The 20,723-nt window shown below is 35.7% G+C and overlaps 3 protein-coding genes across 3 annotated transcripts in view; 2 read left to right on the top strand and 1 right to left on the bottom strand.

The window, feature by feature from the left end:
• LOC120348399 (uncharacterized) overlaps positions 1–917 on the top strand; it is a 115,376-nt gene extending 114,459 nt beyond the window's left edge. Inside the window, exon 5 of the mRNA XM_039418509.2 lies at positions 387–917. Coding sequence (XP_039274443.2) covers positions 387–472 — 86 coding nt within the window. The 3' untranslated portion in view covers positions 473–917. The remainder of the gene's footprint in view (positions 1–386) is intronic.
• A 1,050-nt stretch (positions 918–1,967) lies between these two features.
• Positions 1,968–6,271, bottom strand: LOC120348224 (uncharacterized). Its single transcript, XM_039418340.2, has 5 exons — positions 6,253–6,271; positions 5,939–6,017; positions 4,581–4,718; positions 3,891–3,995; positions 1,968–2,945 (listed from the first exon to the last, which is right to left on the bottom strand). The coding sequence occupies exons 2-5, from the start codon at positions 5,994–5,996 to the stop codon at positions 2,854–2,856; spliced, it is 393 nt and encodes a 130-aa protein (XP_039274274.1). The 5' UTR covers positions 5,997–6,017; positions 6,253–6,271; the 3' UTR covers positions 1,968–2,853.
• A 6,596-nt stretch (positions 6,272–12,867) lies between these two features.
• LOC120325380 (uncharacterized) lies at positions 12,868–17,991 on the top strand. The gene is made up of 4 exons (XM_039391487.2): positions 12,868–12,996; positions 13,343–13,489; positions 15,748–15,861; positions 16,554–17,991. The coding sequence occupies exons 1-4, from the start codon at positions 12,945–12,947 to the stop codon at positions 16,640–16,642; spliced, it is 402 nt and encodes a 133-aa protein (XP_039247421.1). The 5' UTR covers positions 12,868–12,944; the 3' UTR covers positions 16,643–17,991.
• The last annotated feature ends 2,732 nt before the right edge of the window (positions 17,992–20,723 follow it).

The following is a 20,723-nucleotide window of genomic DNA, read 5'->3' as shown; positions in this document are numbered from 1 at the left end:
AAGCACGCATTTTATTTGTGGTCTCACCTGACCGTCAAATTTTCTGCTTTCCTAGCGACCACCCTGTATTTCTAGAGGTAAACGTATCGGTACTCCTGTAGAAGGAGAACCAAGATGGCGAATATCAGAACGTAGTATGCGTACCAGGTTAGGGTTACGCCCTAATTCCAGGTACAAATACTACGGGGGTCACATGGCTAGTCCCCAAACTTGTAATAAAACTTAAATAAGGGAAATTGAATTACAATTATGACCTAACCCTAACCTGGTACACGTATTACGTTTCGGTGTCCGCCATCTTGGTTCACATACTTCTGGAGTACTAACGCATCAGCCCTGAATATTTCGCTTGAAACCTTTTTATTCAAATTTTTATTTTTATTCAGATCTCTGCAATGGTTCCGATGCTCTCAAATTCAACATTGTTCTTATGGTCATGCTAACCGGAATTGTAGCAAGATTTTTTGCTTAAAATATGGATCGCTTTGTATTTACAGTAATTTCAACAAAAATAAAGTATGCTTGCTATAGTTTTTCGTATTCGAAAATGTATATTTTTCTACACTAAAATTTATCGCTTTTTATTAGTAGCATAATTAGTTGACATTTACAAAAAAGTATTGCGATGCAAATCAAAAATTCTGATTTTGTAATCAATGTATGTTTTCGTTTTAGCAGTCTATTTAACGCCCGTTATGCGCTTATTTTCAGGGCTGGGCATTTTCGATGATTGAATCGAATGGTTTTTGAATAGTAATTGTATGTGACCGCTCTGTTATATTTTGATTCGAAATTTTCGTTCGAAACGAATTGAATAATTTACTATTCGATTTGTAATGCCGAACCCTACTTATTATAGAGTTGAAAGTAACTTTACATGTAATTTAAATAAATAAAGTGTGTAAAATGAAATTCATTGTAAATATTTTTGTCGGGTTGTTGCAGTCGTAGCTCATTAGCGAGAAGAAAATTTGTGCGAGACATCGAAATTGTTACACAGTTCATTTGCGAGAAAACTATTTGCGCGAAACATCTAAATCGTTACAAAGACAATTTGCGAGAAAACTAGTTGCACAATACAACGAAATTGTTACACAGCCCATTCGCGAGAAAACTATATGCACGAAACATTGAAATTGTTACAAAGCCCATTTGCGAGAAATTATTTGCGCTAAACAACGAATTGGTTACACAGCCTATTCGCGAGAAAACTATTTGCACGAAACATCGAAATTGTTCCAAAGCCCATTTGCGAGAAAACTATTTGCACGAAACATCGAAATTGTTACAATGCTCATTTGCAAGAACACTATTTGCGCCAAACATCAAAATTAATACGAAGCTCATTTGCGAGAAGACTATTTGCGCTAAACAACGAAATTGTTACAAAACCCACTTGCGAGAAGACTATTTGCGCGAAACAACAAAATTGTTACAAAGCAAATTTGCGAGAAAACTATTTGCACGAAACATCGAAATTGTTACAAAGCGCATTTGCGAGAAGACTATTTGTGCGAAACAACAAAATTGTTACAAAGCTCATTTGCGAAAGGATTATTTGCGCGAAACCTTGAAATTGTTGGAAATTTGGTTTTGTGGCCGAGGTGGCATGATGGAAAATAGATAATAAAGCGCTTTATACCTAACTATGATAGCGTCGCAGATTAAATTCTCCGATTCAGATCCCATGGCCACCACCTCACCCAAGCTATAAGCAATTGGGTAGGCAATGATGAAACAGAAAGAAAGATTCCCGTTCCTCGGAGATTCAGTAGCTCATTGCCTAGCAGTGACTGACAGGGGGGAACCCTTTTTTTTTAAATCGCCCCCCCCCCCCCCCCCCCCTTCTCTTTTTGAATGTAAACCAAAAAACACTTTTCTGTATAATACGTGGCAAATTTTCGTTACTTGAAACGCTTTTTAAACCATCAAAACCTTTTAGAGCGTGTCATACGTTGTGCAAAATATTGTATTTCTATACATGAGGTGAATAATACAAATAATGGCATATATAAACTTGCATCGAATGAAGAATCGAACTTAAATGAACAAGGATTGAAATAAACAAATCATGGTTCAGATATATTGAGAACTGACTATGTAACAAAATTGAAATTGTAACAGGACTTGCAAAAGGTATTTATGTGTTTACGGCAATAAATGTATATTCTTGACGATTTATCAGTCAGTAGCACATCAACAATTGCGCGCATAACATATCTATCATATGTTTACTTCTTAGCCAGGGGTGTGTCCAGAGGAGGGCCAGATTGTGTGTACCAATATGGGGATAACTAATTTTGTTCGTCTACTTTACATCAAGTTGTGTAAAGGGACGGAACCATATGGGCAGGGGGTATATTCACTTGGCTAACACAGACAGTCCCGAAGTCGTAATGGATCTAAAATGCTGAAAAAAAGTTAGGTATGACGGGAATCGGTGCTCCCGAAGTATGCGAACCAAGATGGCGGACATCGGAACGTAACATGGGTAACAGGTTAGGGTTAGGCGATAATTTTTTTCCAATTTACCTTATTTTAGTCCTATTATCAGTTCAAAGACTAGCCAAGAGCCTCCCGTAGTATTTATACCTAAAATTATGGCCTAACCCTAACCTAGTACACATATTACATTCCGATGTCCGCCATCTTGGTTCGCATACTTCGGGAGCCTCCGGGGATCATTATCAGAAACTCGCCATGGGCAGCAGAAAAGTTTGACACGCCCCTGCTCTTAGCCGTTGAGTGAAAAGGGTAATTTGAAAAAAGTATTCCATATTCGCCGTTCTTGGGACTGTTCTGAACCATTTCTACTTGTGGTGTGAATGGGAAAGCAATGAAATACAACGAGATTCAGTAAAACAGAAAATTCAAATACAGGACTATGATAACCGCCAACGTTAAGAATATATTTGCTGTATTCTGTAATCCTTTGTTGCATAAATCTGTAAATAAAAGTCTTGTAGTAATTATAATTTTTTTTTCTTGAATATCAACAAAATTAACTGTCTGAATCAATGTTAATATTGAAAAGTTTTCATTTGTAAAGCTTGCTGAATAGTGAAAAATGAGAAAAAATCCGGATAGAAGTTGACTAGGCTAACATTTCACGATAAAATTAAGCAGTGCAGATTTTCTCGAACTTTCATGATCCATGACATCCTTCTAAATAAAAATGGACCTCCTGAAGTATGCGCACCAAGACGGTGCACAATCTGAACTCAGGTTGTGTACCAGGTTAGGGTTCAGGTTGTGCGACAACTTGGTGCGCATACTTCAGGAGCACCATAAAATCAACATTAGTGGCCTAACTTTTGTTCATTTCATTCACTTGATATTTTATGCGCTGCGTTAAAATCACAGCTAATTAACTTTAAATTAATGCAGTCATCGCAAATGGTACCCAGTGAAGACCTTAGCACGTGGCCTCCACTTCGTGGCTTACTAATAGGCCGAAGTATCAGTTTGAGAAACCATTCGTTTATAAATCGTTTAACGTTTAAAAATTTATAAAGCAGGGATGTGCAACCTAGGGCCCGCGGGCCGAGTGCAGCCCACAAGAAAAAAATGTGCGGCCCGCGGAAATGTGCCAATTTAGAATTCTGTGCGACCCGCAAAACGAGTTTTAATTTAAATTAATCGGTACCTGCGTGTAATCCCAATCACTCTGGGCTGCAAAGCCTATCCGAAGTCCAATTTTTATGACGTCACAATGCTCTAACAGCTAGCTCGTGTGAAGCGAACAACGCATGTCATAAAATCAATAACCAAATTTTTAGTGCGTGGAACTACTTGCAAGCCTATGTTAAATGAAGGTGCGGCCCATGGTTTCCCCCAGTTATTTGAATGTGGCTAAAGGTTGCACAATACTGTTTTAAAGTATTTGATACCTGTATTGCAGTAACATTCGTCAATGCTCCTATCTTTCCAATGTACGCCGGGAGGGCAGGGCTGATCATGGTAATTTATTCCGCACGATCGATCAATTCTGACGCCTAAAAACACAGCAAGAAAATTATTTTGTAGAAGTAGCATTGCTTTTTCTGTAAATTTGCTCAACCACTTGCTTCATTCCTTGACAGATATGCAAATAGTTACTACGAGATTTGAACCAATTCCAGTCAATACTGACAGGATACATCTATGTGTGAAAGAATTTTACAAAGTGGGTTTTTTTCTCAGCAAAGAGCATTCTCGAATGGCGGGAATCAGTAGTAATGAGAACAAGCAGCGGTGCTGCAGAAGCGCATGTACAATATGTTAAATTATGTAAAAAACCGATACTTAGGAAATTACTAAACTAAGGAAAGGGGAATATAATAAAAGGTTAATAACAGCTTGCTAATACCAATGACTCATGACTGAACATCACTTATGTTTTGACGTAAAATAAATCGTACGACTCAACAAATAAAATATACGAGGGTATTTGTCCTGGTACACATACTACAGGAGTACCCAGGCATCCAATCCAGTACAACAGCTGAAGCCTTTCAAGCAATAAAGACTTTTCTAGGTCCTATTTAATACTGGTATATGCATTGATTTTTCACCCGAATCGACAAAAAAAAATTACATACCCCGGTTTGGTCCTATCTTCACATCTTTTTCGCATGTCCAGTTACGACCAGCTGGGAGAGGGTCTCTAGAGCAGGTACGAATATGCCAGAACTCTGGATGGTCGCAGTAAGTACACGAGTAACACATTAAACCGAAACCTAAAGGGAATTGTAAATAAATCATAAAAAGGTAAATTTATCATTGTGGTTATGTGGTCCCAATCCCCACTGCCATGGCCTCTTGGATCCTGCGCCATTCCAAGCAAAAGTTGAATTCCATCAATATTTTATAAAGTGTAGTGAAAGTAATTTTATTTTTATTTTTGATATCAAAAGACATTGGAAATTTATTGGACTGCATTCTTTCCATCGAACAATAAAAAAACTTCACCAAGGTTTTAGATGGTTTATAAAAAATGGCCTGAAATGTAGAAATTTTGGTATAATTAACATATTTTGTGATGATTCCTGACACAAAGTGTTTGATTGTGTGGTACAGTTATTTCATATGAAATTGACGCACTGGATTTAGGTTAATAAAGTTTAAATGTTTGCAGTGCTGTAAGACATTTCTTCACCCATTTAACGATTTATTACCAGAATTTTAAGAGATGATAGAGGCCGCTATTCCGAAATGGAAAATGTTCTGTGGTGTCACGTCCTGTAGTGTCACATACAATATGCACATTATTGTGCATAGTAGCATAGTGCATAGTGGATTTGCCGTCCTGTAGTGTCACGCTACTATATTTTTTTTCATCTACTAAGTAAGGTTGGGTGTAACTTTTGTGCAATTTTTTACATATTCAATAAAGCAACTGATTGGACAATGAAACAAATCATGTAACTGAAAATGTGAAAATATATTGAATCCAACAACATGCAAAATTTCTGGAATTGTCCTGTAGTGTCACTTGGAATAGCCCTCCTTTGTCTGCCACAGGGGCGAAGCCATGAATTTTCAAAAGGGCTTTTCGGGAATTTATGATTGCCCAGTTAGACGGTATCAGCTGGCGTGTCCAACGAGTCTTGTGAGTCTGAAAGTCGTTTCTTGCTACGAACTATTGTTATGTATTATACAGAAAAATACTTTTTTTAAAAAGTGAAAATGAATCCAACTTCCAATCGCCATTTGAATAAGCGTAGGTGTCGTTTTAACGAATCAAACTTCTTTATTATTCACTATTTAACGCATGCATCGAAATTTATTCTATTACAAGTAAAAAAGTTATTTCAATTTCCAATTATTTCAACATTCAGGATTTTAAAAGTTCATGAAAATATTCGAATTTTCGATACAATTCTGAGATTAAAGTATTCGGAAATGTGAACAAAATAATTCAAAAAATTTAATAATCTTCCATGTATATATAGCATACCTTCTTTTGCAAATATGAAAACCACGAATCCAATGATCGACAATTTTAATAATTCCATAACTTAATGTGAGTCAAAAAACTGAAACGAAATATCATTTTATGAAACAAGTACCTGCTTTGCTACAGTTCGTTATACGTCAGGATGCAGTAAGCATAAGTAAGTAATAAGGTAAGTAAACAAACATTAGCAGTCAGTTCTAAGTAATTGAGAACCACCGGGGGTAAATATGACCCGCCTTGGGGTAAATTTTGCAAGCAAAATCAACAGAAATAATCTCTTGGCTTCCCAAAAATGGCTAAATTGATTGACGTACCGTGCTGATAACGGGTGTCATACTAAGGCTGCACACGACTGAGTTGCAAATGAAGTTCGATTCATGTCCATTGAGCTATACACTGACACGCTCTTCTCCACTTATATATATCTTTGCTATTAGTAATGTCAAAGCACTCAATCGGTAGTGATAAAACACATTCGAAAGTGAATTCATAAGAAAACGTTTGAACTTTACAATGACACTACAGACTATTTTATTATACATGACTCAATGATATTTGTATTGATCATATTTATTGGGCATGACGCCTTTAATCTTAGATGTAAGATGTGTAAATTGATCGATATTGCAATTAATATGAAATTCATAAAAAAAAAAGATTTCTTTAAAAGTAAGATTGCTTGTTTTTAAATTGACTGTGCTATAATTGTCTTTCAAAAACGTGAAGTTTCAATGCAATCGATAAAAACCTTAGACCGACAGCTTATCGGTGATATTTTCCTAAATAAATGAAAACTCGATTCAAATATACAGGGTGTTAGTAACCAAAATTACCCAAAGCTAAGATGAAATGGTACTTAAAATTTAACGACTAACACTTTTGACAGTATTGAATCACAGTGAAATGCCATTCAAACATTCCACGACTGACTCTTTTTAACAGTTACGTTTTTAACGTTGCCACGACGAAAAATTCTACCTTAATTTTGCGTAACTTTTTTACCACCATGCTTTATACGGTTTATTATAGGTGTGTAATATTTAATACAGGAGCGCCAGATACAAGTAACTGAGTGAACCGCGGACTGCATTTTTATTTGGCATAGGCTTTCTAATAGTTGCAGCATAAGATCATTGGTTATTGATCTTATGACAGGCGTTGTTCGCTTTGCACAAGCTAACTGTTAGGGCATTGTAACGCCATAGTAATAGATAATAAATTGGACTCAGCTAAAGGCTTTACATCGCAAAGTGATTGAAATTACTTGCAGGTACTAACTAAATCAAAAACTCGTTTCGCTGGCCGCACACCATTCAAAACTGACACTTCTCCGCGTGTCGCACGGATTTTTCATGTGGGCCGCGTTTGGCACACCCCTGCTGTATATCAAAAACATTGAACATTTTATTCAAAGAGCAAAAAGCTATCGCATATGATATAACCAGGGCCGCTATAACGTCCTTATATCTAAGATTTGTCCTTATTTTATCATGTGTCCTCATTTTTGTTTTATTTTAGGGGTAGGGGTTCTTTTACCCGTGATTTAAAATGGTAAATTCGAATGATTGATTTGCTAAAAATGATATTAGAACCTCATTGATTGCTACGCGTACTAATGACGTAATAACAGAAAATTAATTGCCACAATGACAAAACAATAGCCTACCGACAAAGATCAGTTTGTGTAACTTGAATCAAAACACAACTTTTAAGTGAGATGAAACAGATAGTTTCTAAGAATAAAGAACTGCTTGAGCAAATCCTTTCTAGTGCAAAGTATAATTAGACACGGGTCGCACTGGCATGAATACATTTTGTTTATTACATTTCGTTCTTTGTTATTCTATTATTAAGTTTCCCTGATGTCCTTATTTTTGGATTCATATCGTTGGCAGCCCTGGATATAACCAATAAGGAGCGGGAAAGGTAATTTTTTTTAATAATACAAAATAGATTATGGTCGTGTGTTTTAACAGTTTTTGTTACCCATTCTTTCTTAATAATAATCAATAAATGCCTTGTCCTAAATTCTTATTTCTGTCTATACATCTGTCTAATCGACATCTACGGCAAATGTCGTTTCAACTAATTTTCATATATCCACCTTTCTAATTGTGATCTATAATATTATTGTTTATTTGAACTATTTATAGCAAGGTTCCATATATATATATATATATATATATATAATAGTAACAGTACTGGTACTAGTTCCGAAAGCCGTACAAACGGTGGATACTTCTATTCACTTTTCTAACTATACCTACAAGAATCTTGTTCATTTAATTTTACTTGGATCAAGATTCAAACATCCTATCAAATATCATATAGGCCAGGGTGTCCATGAAGTTCCTTTACAATTTCTTTTATGTTATGGAGTCACTTCTCAATATATTTTAAACAAGATTGTTGTTTTTTAATCAGTAATTGTTTCGGTATGTTTTACTTCATCTAAGACATGTGGGATAGCCAAAACAATACATGGTAACGATAAATTTCTTTTGCAATTTTAAAAATGTTAAGATTTTATGGATACTTTATATAATAGCAAAGGTACTACTGGTATTGATGCTCAGTCCACAACCGTTTAACTACTTCTCAATAATCGCTTTTCTTAATGTGGTTTACAGTGTTCTTTTTCATTTAGGTTTACTTATATCCCATCTGAAATCATCAACCTATGCATGAATACAGGGTAGTCGCTAAAAAAACGGAAAATTTGATGGTAAGATGAGATCACGAATAAGATGTGTCGTATAGGTATGGGTGGAATTGGAACGATATCCCGCAAGTTAACCTCAAACGCTAAAAGAGCTTCGACCTCTATTTTAAGCAATTGCTCTAAAGTGCACAGCCGATATTTTGAGCATCTATGAGTGTAATATAACATGCGCCTTCAAAAACTTTATAAAAGGTATTCTTTTGTAAAATTAAATTGCTGTTTGACAAATTTTCTGTTTTTCTAGCGACTAACCTGTATTATGTATTACAGCAGTACTGGCCATCATCGCTCTTACTCTGGTCATATCAAGATAGACCGTCTATCAACAAATCGATATAGTATATAAATCATATTTTCAATGCTGCACGTTTCCATTAATAACATACAAGACAACAGTTTCGCTGATCTAAGCTTCGTGATTGAGCCCCGAGTCACGTTTATATTGTCACGTTTATCTTGTTTAACCGTGAGTTGGCGCTACAAATTCACTCTATGACAGGGGTGGGCAACCTTTTTCGGCTCGCGTGCCAGCATCGGCTAAATTTAACAACAAAACTCTTGTGCGTGCCGACCAAACTTAAAAAAATTGTTTGCTACTTTCATCGCAAAAATACACAATAATAAACCGTTTAAACATGTACAGACAGATTCACTATTCGTGGAAAAATCAGTCGACAACTAAATTTGATTAACTCTCTTATTCTATATCACTTCTGCTGCTGCTGATAGAGATTTTACATTGGGAAAGAAAATACACGAACTATAAGTTTTATATTTCAGGCTACTACTATTACATAACCTAATAAAGATCATAACTGAGAACGAAGATTCTCAAGCATACGTAGATGGAAACACGGAGAGTAATGCAGTTGCAAATTTTTAAGACACGGAAAATTTCGGGAATGGCATACCAATCGCGCAATAGTTTGTTTTCTGCACTTCTCTCTTGTATCGCTTCCCGTTCCCTAATCGCTTATATTTTCTTCGAAATCAAATTATAACAGTAAGTTAGCAAGTAACTCTAACCATCATGCTCTACAGTCTACAACCTCATAAATGGAGCAGAAATGAACAAAAAGGGTGGTACGGACAAACTATATTACATAAGAATGTAGGCAAAGAGATGCTGCGCTTTTCTCGGCAAAATTGCACAAGAGCTCACTCAATTGTTACGTCATAATGTATATCTTTGCAGCCATATGCCACGAAAAGACAAAACGAGTTAATAAATAAATATCGAATTGCTAACAAACGATAATGAATAAATGAACACCGAGTTTCATCAGATAATTCAGAGTCTAGAAACTTTTCATCTGAAGTCGAATAATTTCGTTTCAGAGGAATCCCTCGCGTGCCAAATAAATGGGCACGCGTGCTAGGGGTTGCCCACCCCTGCTCTATGATATCATTCATTTTACTGTTTTACCAACTCAATTTCGTACAAATTTTTGAAACGAATCGTACACATGGAAAAAGTCTATAAGGATGGGTATTTTCATTTATTTTTTCCTGGGTATAGGTGTCGCTGCTCGATAACCAATACAGGTTTATCGCGTCCGCTTCCACCTTGAAATGCATTTATTTTTTCACATTTACTCCTATTCTGTATGTAAAATGATTTTTAAATATGGTGAAAATACAAACTTTGATCACCAATTGAGTCATAAAGGTATCGACATTCAAATTGTGTGAAATTAGTAATTCAAATAACTTCATTCACACTTACCTACTTATGGTAGTTGATAAAATCCATTGAAAATTTATCTTAGATTTTTGACATTCATGTCCGTATAATTAAGCTTTGGTCTATTGATATTATATATAAAAAACATTTGCTGTATGGCATTGGAAAAAACCGTTCTAACTGTACAAAAGCCGGTGCTCCCGAAGTATGCGAACCAAGATGGCGGACATCGGAACGTAACATGGGTAACAGGTTAGGGTTAGGCGATAATTTTTTTCCAATTTTCCTTATTTCAGTCCTATTATCAGTTCGAAGACTAGCCAAGGGCCTCCCGTAGTATTTATACCTAAAATTATGGCCTAACCCTAACCTAGTACACATATTACATTCCGATGTCCGCCATCTTGGTTCGCATACTTCGGGAGCCCCCAAAAGCCAAAGTACACGCAGTGCGTACTGCACAGTGCGCAGTGCGTACCAACTAAAATTTACCAAGAAACGGCATCAGAGCGTTAATGTATAGTAAGGAGGTATGGAAAGCTTTAAATTTTGCAAAAAAGGGAAAAATCGAAAAAAGTTGGGAACCTATGCTAGAAGCGAATTAAAATACCCATAAAAGCCATCAAATTTTCTGAATATTTTTTGTAGTATTTGATAACGGATGGCATAAGGTGATATCTGTATTATTGAGTAACACCAGGATTTTATTGAACAATAAATTTTTGATTTCTCATTGTGACGTAAAAAATTGTGGAATGGAGTACCGAACACGTGAATTTTATAGGCAGGTATGCAATGGTACATTTCTGTTGTATTGTCACAGAAAAATGACGAAATTTGCCAATAAAAAAAGCAATTAAAAAAGCGGTAATATTTCATGCATTTTTTCAGATAAATCCTGCCATCTGGAATTGTTCAACAAACAGGCAGAGGTTTTAAATCGAAAAATAATATAAACTGCTTTTATAGCAGAAACGCATTTTGCGCAACCAATCGGTCATGAACCCATGATCCAACCTACCCTCGATTATTATTACAAGACTCTCAGCGTATTTAATGTATAACTAGATATATATTGCGAATAATTGTACACTATCTGACGTCATAAAACAATATTAGAGCAATATTGTTATAATTATTTATGATAAATAAATCCTGGAAATTCGTCCCGGGCAGCAGAAAAGTTTGACAAGTCCCTGTAAAGAAATATATAGTTAAATGGTGTCCTGAACAAAAAAACTCGCAAAAAATTTCACAATCTGATATCCAATTTCGGTTACTACTTGCTATCCTTTCAATGTCCAGCCACAACCTGTTTTAGCCTGCTTTATTCGATTTCGTTTAATCTTGGTACTGTTAAGTCCAGTGGCCGGTGGGCCACTGACCAATCGTGGGACGCCGAGCATTTTTGAGTTGGCATCCAATAAATTTCAAATATGGGCAGTGACCAGTGATGCACAAAAAGTTTTATAAATACAACATTATATATAATTTTTTTACTGTATAAGTATTTCTGAAATAATTGAAATGATACATAAAAACAAGTTAAATTTTACTATATTTCTTAGTATCCCACCATCTATTGCGACCATTGTGATCGACAAAAATGCATTTTATGGCGTCATAAAATAGTGTGCGCCGGTACCGTATGATATAATAGTTATCATTGCGAGCTTACACCCACTCAACCGCGTCGAACGTTTGAAGGAACTTCTTGGGGGGTGGCAATACGGTGGTTTTGGTTCGAAATTTGAAAAAAAAATTTTCCGTTTGGGAAATATGGTGTTTAAGCATACAAATTGAATTTTCATTATAACGAAATTTATAATAATTATTTCTGAAGAAATAAGCTATAAAGATTAGCAAAAAAGAGAGTGAAATTTATTCCAGTGGAGAAAAAAGACAATGGGAAAATTCAATTATATGACGAACACCGATTTCTCATCTGGTTACTAGTTCAGATATGAGAATAGTTAGCCAGTTTGCGATGCGAAGAGCGCTGCGTTGTTAGAGGTTTACATTTTCCTAATATTCAAATCCTAGAAGATTTTTGCGTGTGGGGACTTGATAGCGAAAATATGGGAGAATTGCCCTATTTGGATTTTAGGCTCGTTTCAAACTAAAACTAGAATAAGGCTTGATAAAAGTTAACCATTGTATTGCCTAATGATCTAATTTTGAGAATATTAGAACCTGATTAGTATGCGTATATGATGCATCAGCTTATAGTCAGGTGTTATGAGTTAGTTAGGGTAGTTATTAGTAGGATGTTAACGTCATTTTTTTGCGTTTAGTGTTTATGCCCAACAAATAACTCACTCAGCGGTAAAATGGACTTACCTAAATTGGAAATACGCCTCATACGCCAAATAATTCAATTGCTCTAACGAGGTAATTTTGGAAAAAAAAGCTTTATAACAGTCAAGTTGAATGTATTTTATTGAGTGGTAAAAGGGCTTTGAAATTTTTACATTCGACATGAAGAAGTTATAGCTTTTACAGTAAAACTTACTCATTTATTCCAGTGTACATATAATTTGTAGCTTAGATATATATATTCATAAAAAATTTTGACGAAAGCGATCAACAATAAGCACATAATGGAAAAGATTTTGATTCTTTGTGTTTTCCTAGCTCCAATGGTCATGCAAGGTAAATATTATGAAATTGCACTCAACTAGCAATTATGGCGCTCGATTAAAAGACTGGGTCTGTCATTTTGTCGGTATTGATTGGAGTCAGATTCGAAGTATCATTTTCAAACTTACCGTGAACCGGAGTTGGTATTTCGAACTCCCTGAGATTGAAGTCGGATTTTCAGTTTTTCCCATTTTGTATCCAGAAGTCATGAATCGGAATTATTTTTAAGCTTTTTACCTCTGGGAACTGCTGGCTTACCCAATTCATTAGTAATCACTCTCGATAAATTGTAAAAGCATGAAATTTTCCCATACGACGTGAACATAGTCAAGTATTATTGTATAAACTTGGTTTTCAGGTTGGTGTATCCAATGTTACGAGTGCTTGAACTGCACCACAATTAACGCTAACGACACAGATAAGGTCGTGACCTGCGATGAAGTCCCGCCAATCACGGCACCGGGAATTTCAGCGGCTTGCGTGAAAATCGTTGGAACAATTAACGGTAAGTTCATTGGTTGTTTTGGTACGTTCGTAGTGTGTATACCAGGTTAGGGTTAGGCCATAATTTTATTCCGATTTTCCGCATTTTTCAGTTTTTTTTACGAAAGCGGGACTGTCTGTGTTAGCCAAGTGAAGGTACCCCATGCAAATAGGTTTCAGTCTCTTTATGTAAAGTAGGCAAACAAAATTAGTTACCTCCATATTGGTACACACACTTCTGAAATTCCGTTGTTTTCATGTGATATGTGAAGGTGATCTAGGAACAGTTCAATTAGATCAGGGGTGTGCAATAGACGCGGGCAACAACCCGGCTCACGAAGCCGTTTAGTGCAGCCCTTGTCAACACTCAGATTTTTTCTCACCGAGCATAAAATCCTACTTCGACAGTTTGAAAAGGCGCATGTTTGAAAAGGCGCTCACGTGGATGAAAAATTTCCTTTTGTCGCTGCGTTAAATCTTTCGCCGTTTTGACCAGGTGCATTCTCTTTTCTTGCTTTTCGCTCCAAATTTTTTGTGTGACCAAGCTCGATTTCTGAAGTTGGTTATATGACCCGCCGACAAAAATGTTGCACAACCCTGAATTAGATTATTAGGAGATTGTTTTTATTATATATATATATAATGTATATTTATAGTCTTACGATGAAAACAAGGCCACTGCTAAGTATAGGGAGTTTCTATAGCTTAGTTAGAAGAACAGAAATTCTTCCAGTTCTGTACTGACCGCCCATATTATCACACCCTGGGTGGCGTGATGATAGGATTTGAAGTCTGAAGCTTTATACCAGTCGTTTTCAATTCTTTTCGTTCGTAGCCCATTTTTGTTGCATAAAAATCTGGTGGCTAATTCACATTTTCATGTCAGGGAAAAGTACAAGAAACTTTTCGCAAAAACAGATACTTCCAGTTCAATAACTATAATTAGAATGAAAATCGCCACCGTATAGCCAGAAAAAGATTAAAATTTAATTAATACTTAATGTGTTTGTAGTCAACCTAAAAATGATTCTGTGGCCTGGCAGTTGGTTGAAAATCACTTGGCGTGTAAAACAGCAGAATTTGTATGATTTATCAGCTAGCAATGGTCAAAAACGCGTGATCGCCTACAGTGATGATTAACCAAGAGCACTTTGCATCACTTCTTTTTACTTTGAATAAAATGTTCTGTTTTTGTTTCGATAAGTATCGCCACCTGATAAATAATCAGGAAATCAATTCACAACTATATGGACACCAAAGTCAAATGGGTAACATGACTACCGTAATTTGGGAAAAAAATCCAACCCAATAATAAAAGAGTGTACCGAATGTCATATGAAAGTGCACCCATTGATTATTAAAGCTAATAAAATTTGAATTGAAATTGACTCGTAAGAGTCGAAAAAAATTTGAAAAATTAAATCAATGTATGGGATATCAGTAGAGGTTGCGCAAGACTAACTCCCAATTATTCTGCAATGCCTTGTCGCTAGTGGATCAGTATGCGTATAATGCAAGGATGCTGTAGCAGAAATAAGCATGACCATACTACGCAATTCAAAAGCCTTGCTACATCTGTGTTAGTGTACAGTTGGACTCTTGAATTGCATGGTAAAGTAATAGGTTTCTAGCAAAAAATTCAAATCTAATGTTAATATATTTGTGCCGAATGTCATATGAAGGTGTGCTTATTAATTATAAAAGTATCGAAATTTGGATTGAAATTGCCCCCTAAAAATTAAAGGAAATTTGAAGTACCTGGTTTTTAGCAAATTTACCATTTTTGAGTAATGAACATCTGGAATCAATTAATCCGTTTGTTGCAGAGAAAAGAGATTTTCTCACAACAACAACCGAAAAAACAATGACAGCAAAATGATTCCAATCTACTTGAATTGTTGACTAAGCTTGATGATTGATAAAGCATTACGCCCATGTACAGGTTGTCAATGAAGAGGTTTTTAACATTGCAAAGGGCATTTATCGATACAATTTATTGTATTGGCCCTCACAGATGTATTAAATGACGTAAAAATACTTGTACGATTACTGATTAAAAAACAACAAACCTGGTTAAGATATGCTGAGAACTGACTTCATAACAAAATTGAAATTGTAAGGAGAGTTTATGGACACCCTTTATATCGTTTATCTAATCTTATACCTGATATGAACTGGTAACCGGACGAGTGATCGTCATATGATTAAGTAGTCGTATGGACTTATAAATGTGAAAATTATATTCTAGCCTTCTAAGCTTGACCATCCGTATCCTTTTAGGTGGTCCGTATGTCGTAAGACAATGTGGTTTTGGCAACGGTGACACCTGTATCGAGCAAGTGATTGTTACGGAACAATACAACGTGACTGGAGAATCTTGTTATTGCCACTCAGGTGAGGTTTAACCAAGGATGGGCCAAGGTTTTGGACCTGGAGCTTGTAATTTCTTGAGTTATTTTTTAGCTCAAACATCAAAATTTGGTTTTACTTTGTTTGAGGCAGCATCAGGCGGGTCAGATTGAATCATCACCCGCGGGTCGTATTTTACCCATGTCAGGGTTTAACGCATCTATCTGCAAGAATTTGAAAAAGTTGTATGACAAATGTTTCGAGATTCGCAAGGCGTTGCAGGATACACGTCAATGGATGAAATCTTATGTCAATCAGATTATCCATGGTTTAATATATTGAGTAAACAATGCTGAAATGGGAAGGTTCTGGCAAATGCACACAGAGGCGTAGCCCTCTTCGCCCCATCAAAATGTAAAAAAAATCTTTATTATTCTTAGCGATTTTTCGTAGCTCGAGAGGCTTTTTAGATCCCCAGCAGGACTCTCAAATTGCATAGTAAGCTTCGAAATAGTTAAAACAACTCTCGCTTTAGCCACTAGTTGCTTTATTTATAGAATAGTTTTTAATGCTAATAACTTGTTTTCTGCGGGACTAACAACTTATGCGCCTTTGTGTCGGTAGATTCATATACATATTATACAAGGATGCAATAGCGAGATAACTATTCTATGGGACTCAAGAGTCTTGCTGCACACTAACACAAATAATGCAATTGTATTTATCTATGTTTTTAGATTTGTGCAACGGAGCGAAATCCTTCAATTTCAACTTCCTCTTAACGGCTGTGATTACTGCAGCATTAGTGGCAATTTTTGCTTACTGACGGAATGTTATTGTTCTTTTTGCCTTTTCATAGATATTACTTGCTTATTCATGGACATTATTTGCTTATTCATGAACAATATTTATTTACTAATAGACAATGTTTGCTTATTAAGGGGACATTCCTTTCTGACTAATCGTTAATTTTAAGACAGACTGAATTACCAGGCAAAAATGATGCTTTATGAGTTGATTTTCCAACCGCAAAATTTATTAGAAGTTATGATTCTTGATAAATGTGGCCTTTATTAATCTCAATCATTACTTATCGACTTTAATCGGTAAGTAAGTTGATGGGTATTTGTCTGTCTGTTTGTATGTCTGTCTGTCTGTCTGTCTGTTAGATGCACGCGATATCTCACGAAAGCGAGATTTTGCATGTGCATTCATCATATGCCTATTGATTCTGGATAAATCATGTCGTATAAATAGCGAGTTATTAATTAATCAGTGATGGGACACAAGGTGTCACTATGGAGTAACAGCGCTGTTTTAGGGATCCCCTAACTTTCGATCGATAAGTCTTCGGTCTCTGACCGAAATTCTCGTTTTAATTAATTAGGGGATGAACCAGGAATTTTTCAAGAGGGTGTGGGCGGACGGGTATGAAAACGAGGCTTTTGAAAAATCTTGAGGGTCTAAAAAGCATTTCAAGCTACGAAAAATTGCTATTTAAAATGCAAAAAAAAGTTGTTGTTTTTTACATTTCAAAAGAAGGGTTCTGACTCTCAACCCCTCGTAGCTTACGCCCCTGATTTCAATTGTCTCAAAGAATAATTATCATTGAGTGTATTTCTCTATCAACCAATAGTAGATCTCAACCCATCAGTAGCTCTTGTACAGCGCCTTGTTTGGAGTGTGAAAGCACTTGATAAAAAATTATTATTCGTTGAAATATAGTTGATAGTCTGTTACCATGCACCAATAGTGCCTCCTAGCGGTGATGCGTACCATATCATCGCCGTCTACTCGAAATTTTCGAAAACTTCGAAGATTTATTTTGTAACACACCGAGTAGAAATTAAGGGCACTCCCGTAGTGTGTTGACCTGGTTATGGTTAGGCTGTAATTTTATTTCGATTTTCTTTTTTTAGTTCTATTACGAGTTCGGGGATTCTGTCTGTGTTAGCCAAGTGAATATACTCCCTGCCCATAGCTTTCAGTTCCTTTACACAACTTGATGTAAAGTAGGCGAACAAAATTCGTTATCTCTATATTGGTACGCATACTTCTGGAACGCCAAAATAGTTTCAACTCTATCTCATTATTATTTGTTATATTACAAAAATACACGATTTAAATAGTGTTTAAACTCGAAATTCTAAAGTTGAAAAGCAAGGTCTACACACAAATTTCTCAAAATTGATTGTCGTCTTTTATTGATTCATCATTTCAATAGTGTATCGTTGTAATTCTGTGAAAATATAGATAATTTATGAATTTTGGGTATTTTGTACTAATTGTAGACGAGGGGTGTGCAACAGGCAGCCCGTGGGCCACGACCCGGCCCACTAAGTCATTTATTGTGGCCCCCATTAACACTCAGATTTTTCCCTAACAAGCATAAAATCCTAATCCGACAGACAGTTCATGTTAACAGCCTATATTAATTAACAAACTATGCAAGAACTTAAAATTTCAATTATCCCACTAAAATGTTAAATAACCAACATTCAGCATTATGGAAACTTTTTTAATTCCTGGGATATGGTCCAACTCGGCAATTAGGAATTTCAGACCCCTCATACCCCCCTCATACCACCCGTTGTAGGTGCCGCAACTTAAAGACTTGAAGACTCCTGTCACACTATTAAAATTAGTTTTTTTTATTTTTACTTTTTCATAATGGGTTGATATCGTGTTGACAAACAAATGATTATAATAGATAAATATAATAGGTTATATTAAGATAAGTTAAAAATCTGAATTCTAAATTTAGTTCTGACTGTGAATATTTCTGAATTATTGGAATGATACATGAAACAAGTTAAATTTTACTATTTTTCTTAGTATTATGATACGCGTTGAACCTGTGGAATCGACACAGATGCATTTTATGGCGTCATAAAATAGTGTGTCGGGTACTGTATGATGTAATAGTGATTAGTGCGAGCCCACACCCATTGAGTCGCGCACCGTATTTTTCGTTCGTTGTTTCGGTGTTGGTTCGAAATTGGAATAATTGATAGTGTAAAGTGTTTAATTGTATAAATTACATTGTTCGTTAGGGCAGGTTAAAAAGAGATTGCATGAAACGAATTTGATGATAATTTCTAATGCACATGTTAGCAAATGATGAATTGGAATTTATTCCGGCGAAAAAAAAAGACAATAAGATGTTATGTTACATCAGGGGTGCACATCTGCAGCCGTACGGCCGCATGCGGCCTTCGAAGGTGAAATGTGCGACCGTGCTGGTGTTTGAGTGCGTTACTGCAAATTAATTTATGTTGGCGCTTGACTGTTACGGAAAATCATATCAGAACTTGTGTGTGTAATGGAAATAATATATCAGTATCATAATGAGGTAACAGTTGTGAATATTCTTCGTAAATCAAAAGCAGAATATCAGCAGAGGAGAATTTTTTTTTTTAATTCCAGATAAAATTAGATTATTTTAAACTTTTATGTAAAAAAGTTACTATTGTTCGAAACCTGATCGCGATGACGCCACTCGTGGAAAAAGCAAGCTTTAAAGATTTTTTATGTTGCTCAAAATATTTAATTTGTGACCGATACGAGAATTTAAAATGTCTCTCTATATTGATTTAATTGTGATGGGCGTAACTCGCGATTGCGTCGACCTACGATAAAATAAAAGCATCATCTTCACTGTAAAATATCTGCGGAAATTAAAATACGTGGTGAACTTGTTCGATCATCATAATCCGATAAAAAAGACGAATTCGACCCCGACAGTATTTCAAGAATTGGTGAGAAGGTACAGCATGGACATAACTAATTATTTCAACATCGGTTATTGTGATATGGCTTTCAATACCTCAATTCAATTGTTAAATTTTTGCGATTATCGAACACCGTTTTCATTTTTTTTTTATTTACTCTCGTATTTTCAGTCGAAAATTTAGTTCTCTTTGGAAAATTCACTCTATTATTATCTAAATTCTTCAATTAATCTGAAAAGGCCCGTTGTCGATGATCGCTTATGAACTTTCGCGTTTGTCTGATCAAACGCACAGTTTCGCAAGAAATAAAAAATTTAAATCCTATGTCCGCCGCGGCGAATAGATCACTCATACTCATGAGCAATGTTCCCTCTAATTTTTGTTTGTAGTATGTGTGCGCAGAAAGTTTGGTGTGTGCGCACTTTTTTGGAAATGAATAATATTTGTGCAAAAACCAATGAAGAAATTTTGGCGTTCTAACCGGGTAATAAGTGGGCTTATTAAGAAAATTTTGGTTATTCAATAAGTTTTTCTATAGATTGTAAATGCTTTAGTGAAGGCTATATGTTATCAGTAGATAACAATGAACATACATGGAAAATAGTAAATGAAATTGATTGTAACAGATGGTTTTATTTGAACTCAAATAAAGGGTGAAAAAAGAACAAAAAAATATTGTTACATTACATCGAAATACGTCTGTGCGCAGTAAATCTATGCGTGTGCGCAGCCTCTGACAGCTGCGTGCGCGCGCACACGCGAACATCTTAGAGGGAACACTGCTCATGAGATAGGGAGAATCTGGGGGAAGATGTTCACCCAATGCCTGCAAAGTAATAAACGCAAGTCGATAACATATATCAATAAATACCATTTCTATAATAAATAAATATAGCTCATAAAAGATCTCGATCCCACTGGCGGCCGTTGGTCTTTTACAAAAACGTAATGCGGCCGCCTAAACAGAAGAGATTGTGCACCCCTGTGTTAGATGTCAATGATTATCATATGACGTACGAATCATCCGCTTTCTAGTTTAGATGAGAATAGCTAACCAGTTTGCTGCGTCAAGCGCTGCGTTGTTAAAATTTATCTTACTTGAATATTTGAACTTTTATCTCGTTTCGTACCTCATAAAATAAGATTTAATTAAATTGAACTATATCCTTATTTAAT

The sequence above is a fragment of the Styela clava genome, chromosome 1 (genome assembly GCF_964204865.1).
Source record: "Styela clava chromosome 1, kaStyClav1.hap1.2, whole genome shotgun sequence".
Lineage (NCBI taxonomy): Eukaryota > Metazoa > Chordata > Ascidiacea > Stolidobranchia > Styelidae > Styela > Styela clava.
This window is presented reverse-complemented; position numbering and strand designations above follow the sequence as displayed.

Coding starts and splice junctions, on each gene's coding strand:
- LOC120348224 (XM_039418340.2), bottom strand. CDS start 5,996: ATGGAATTATTAAAATTGTCGATCATTGGATTCGTGGTTTTCATATTT. Junction 4,719..5,938: donor TTTCATATTTGCAAAAGAAG/GTATGCTATATA, acceptor AATTCCCTTTAG/GTTTCGGTTTAATGTGTTAC. Junction 3,996..4,580: donor GAAGATAGGACCAAACCGGG/GTATGTAATTTT, acceptor CTGTGTTTTTAG/GCGTCAGAATTGATCGATCG.
- LOC120325380 (XM_039391487.2), top strand. CDS start 12,945: ATGGAAAAGATTTTGATTCTTTGTGTTTTCCTAGCTCCAATGGTCATG. Junction 12,997..13,342: donor AGCTCCAATGGTCATGCAAG/GTAAATATTATG, acceptor CTTGGTTTTCAG/GTTGGTGTATCCAATGTTAC. Junction 15,862..16,553: donor ATCTTGTTATTGCCACTCAG/GTGAGGTTTAAC, acceptor CTATGTTTTTAG/ATTTGTGCAACGGAGCGAAA.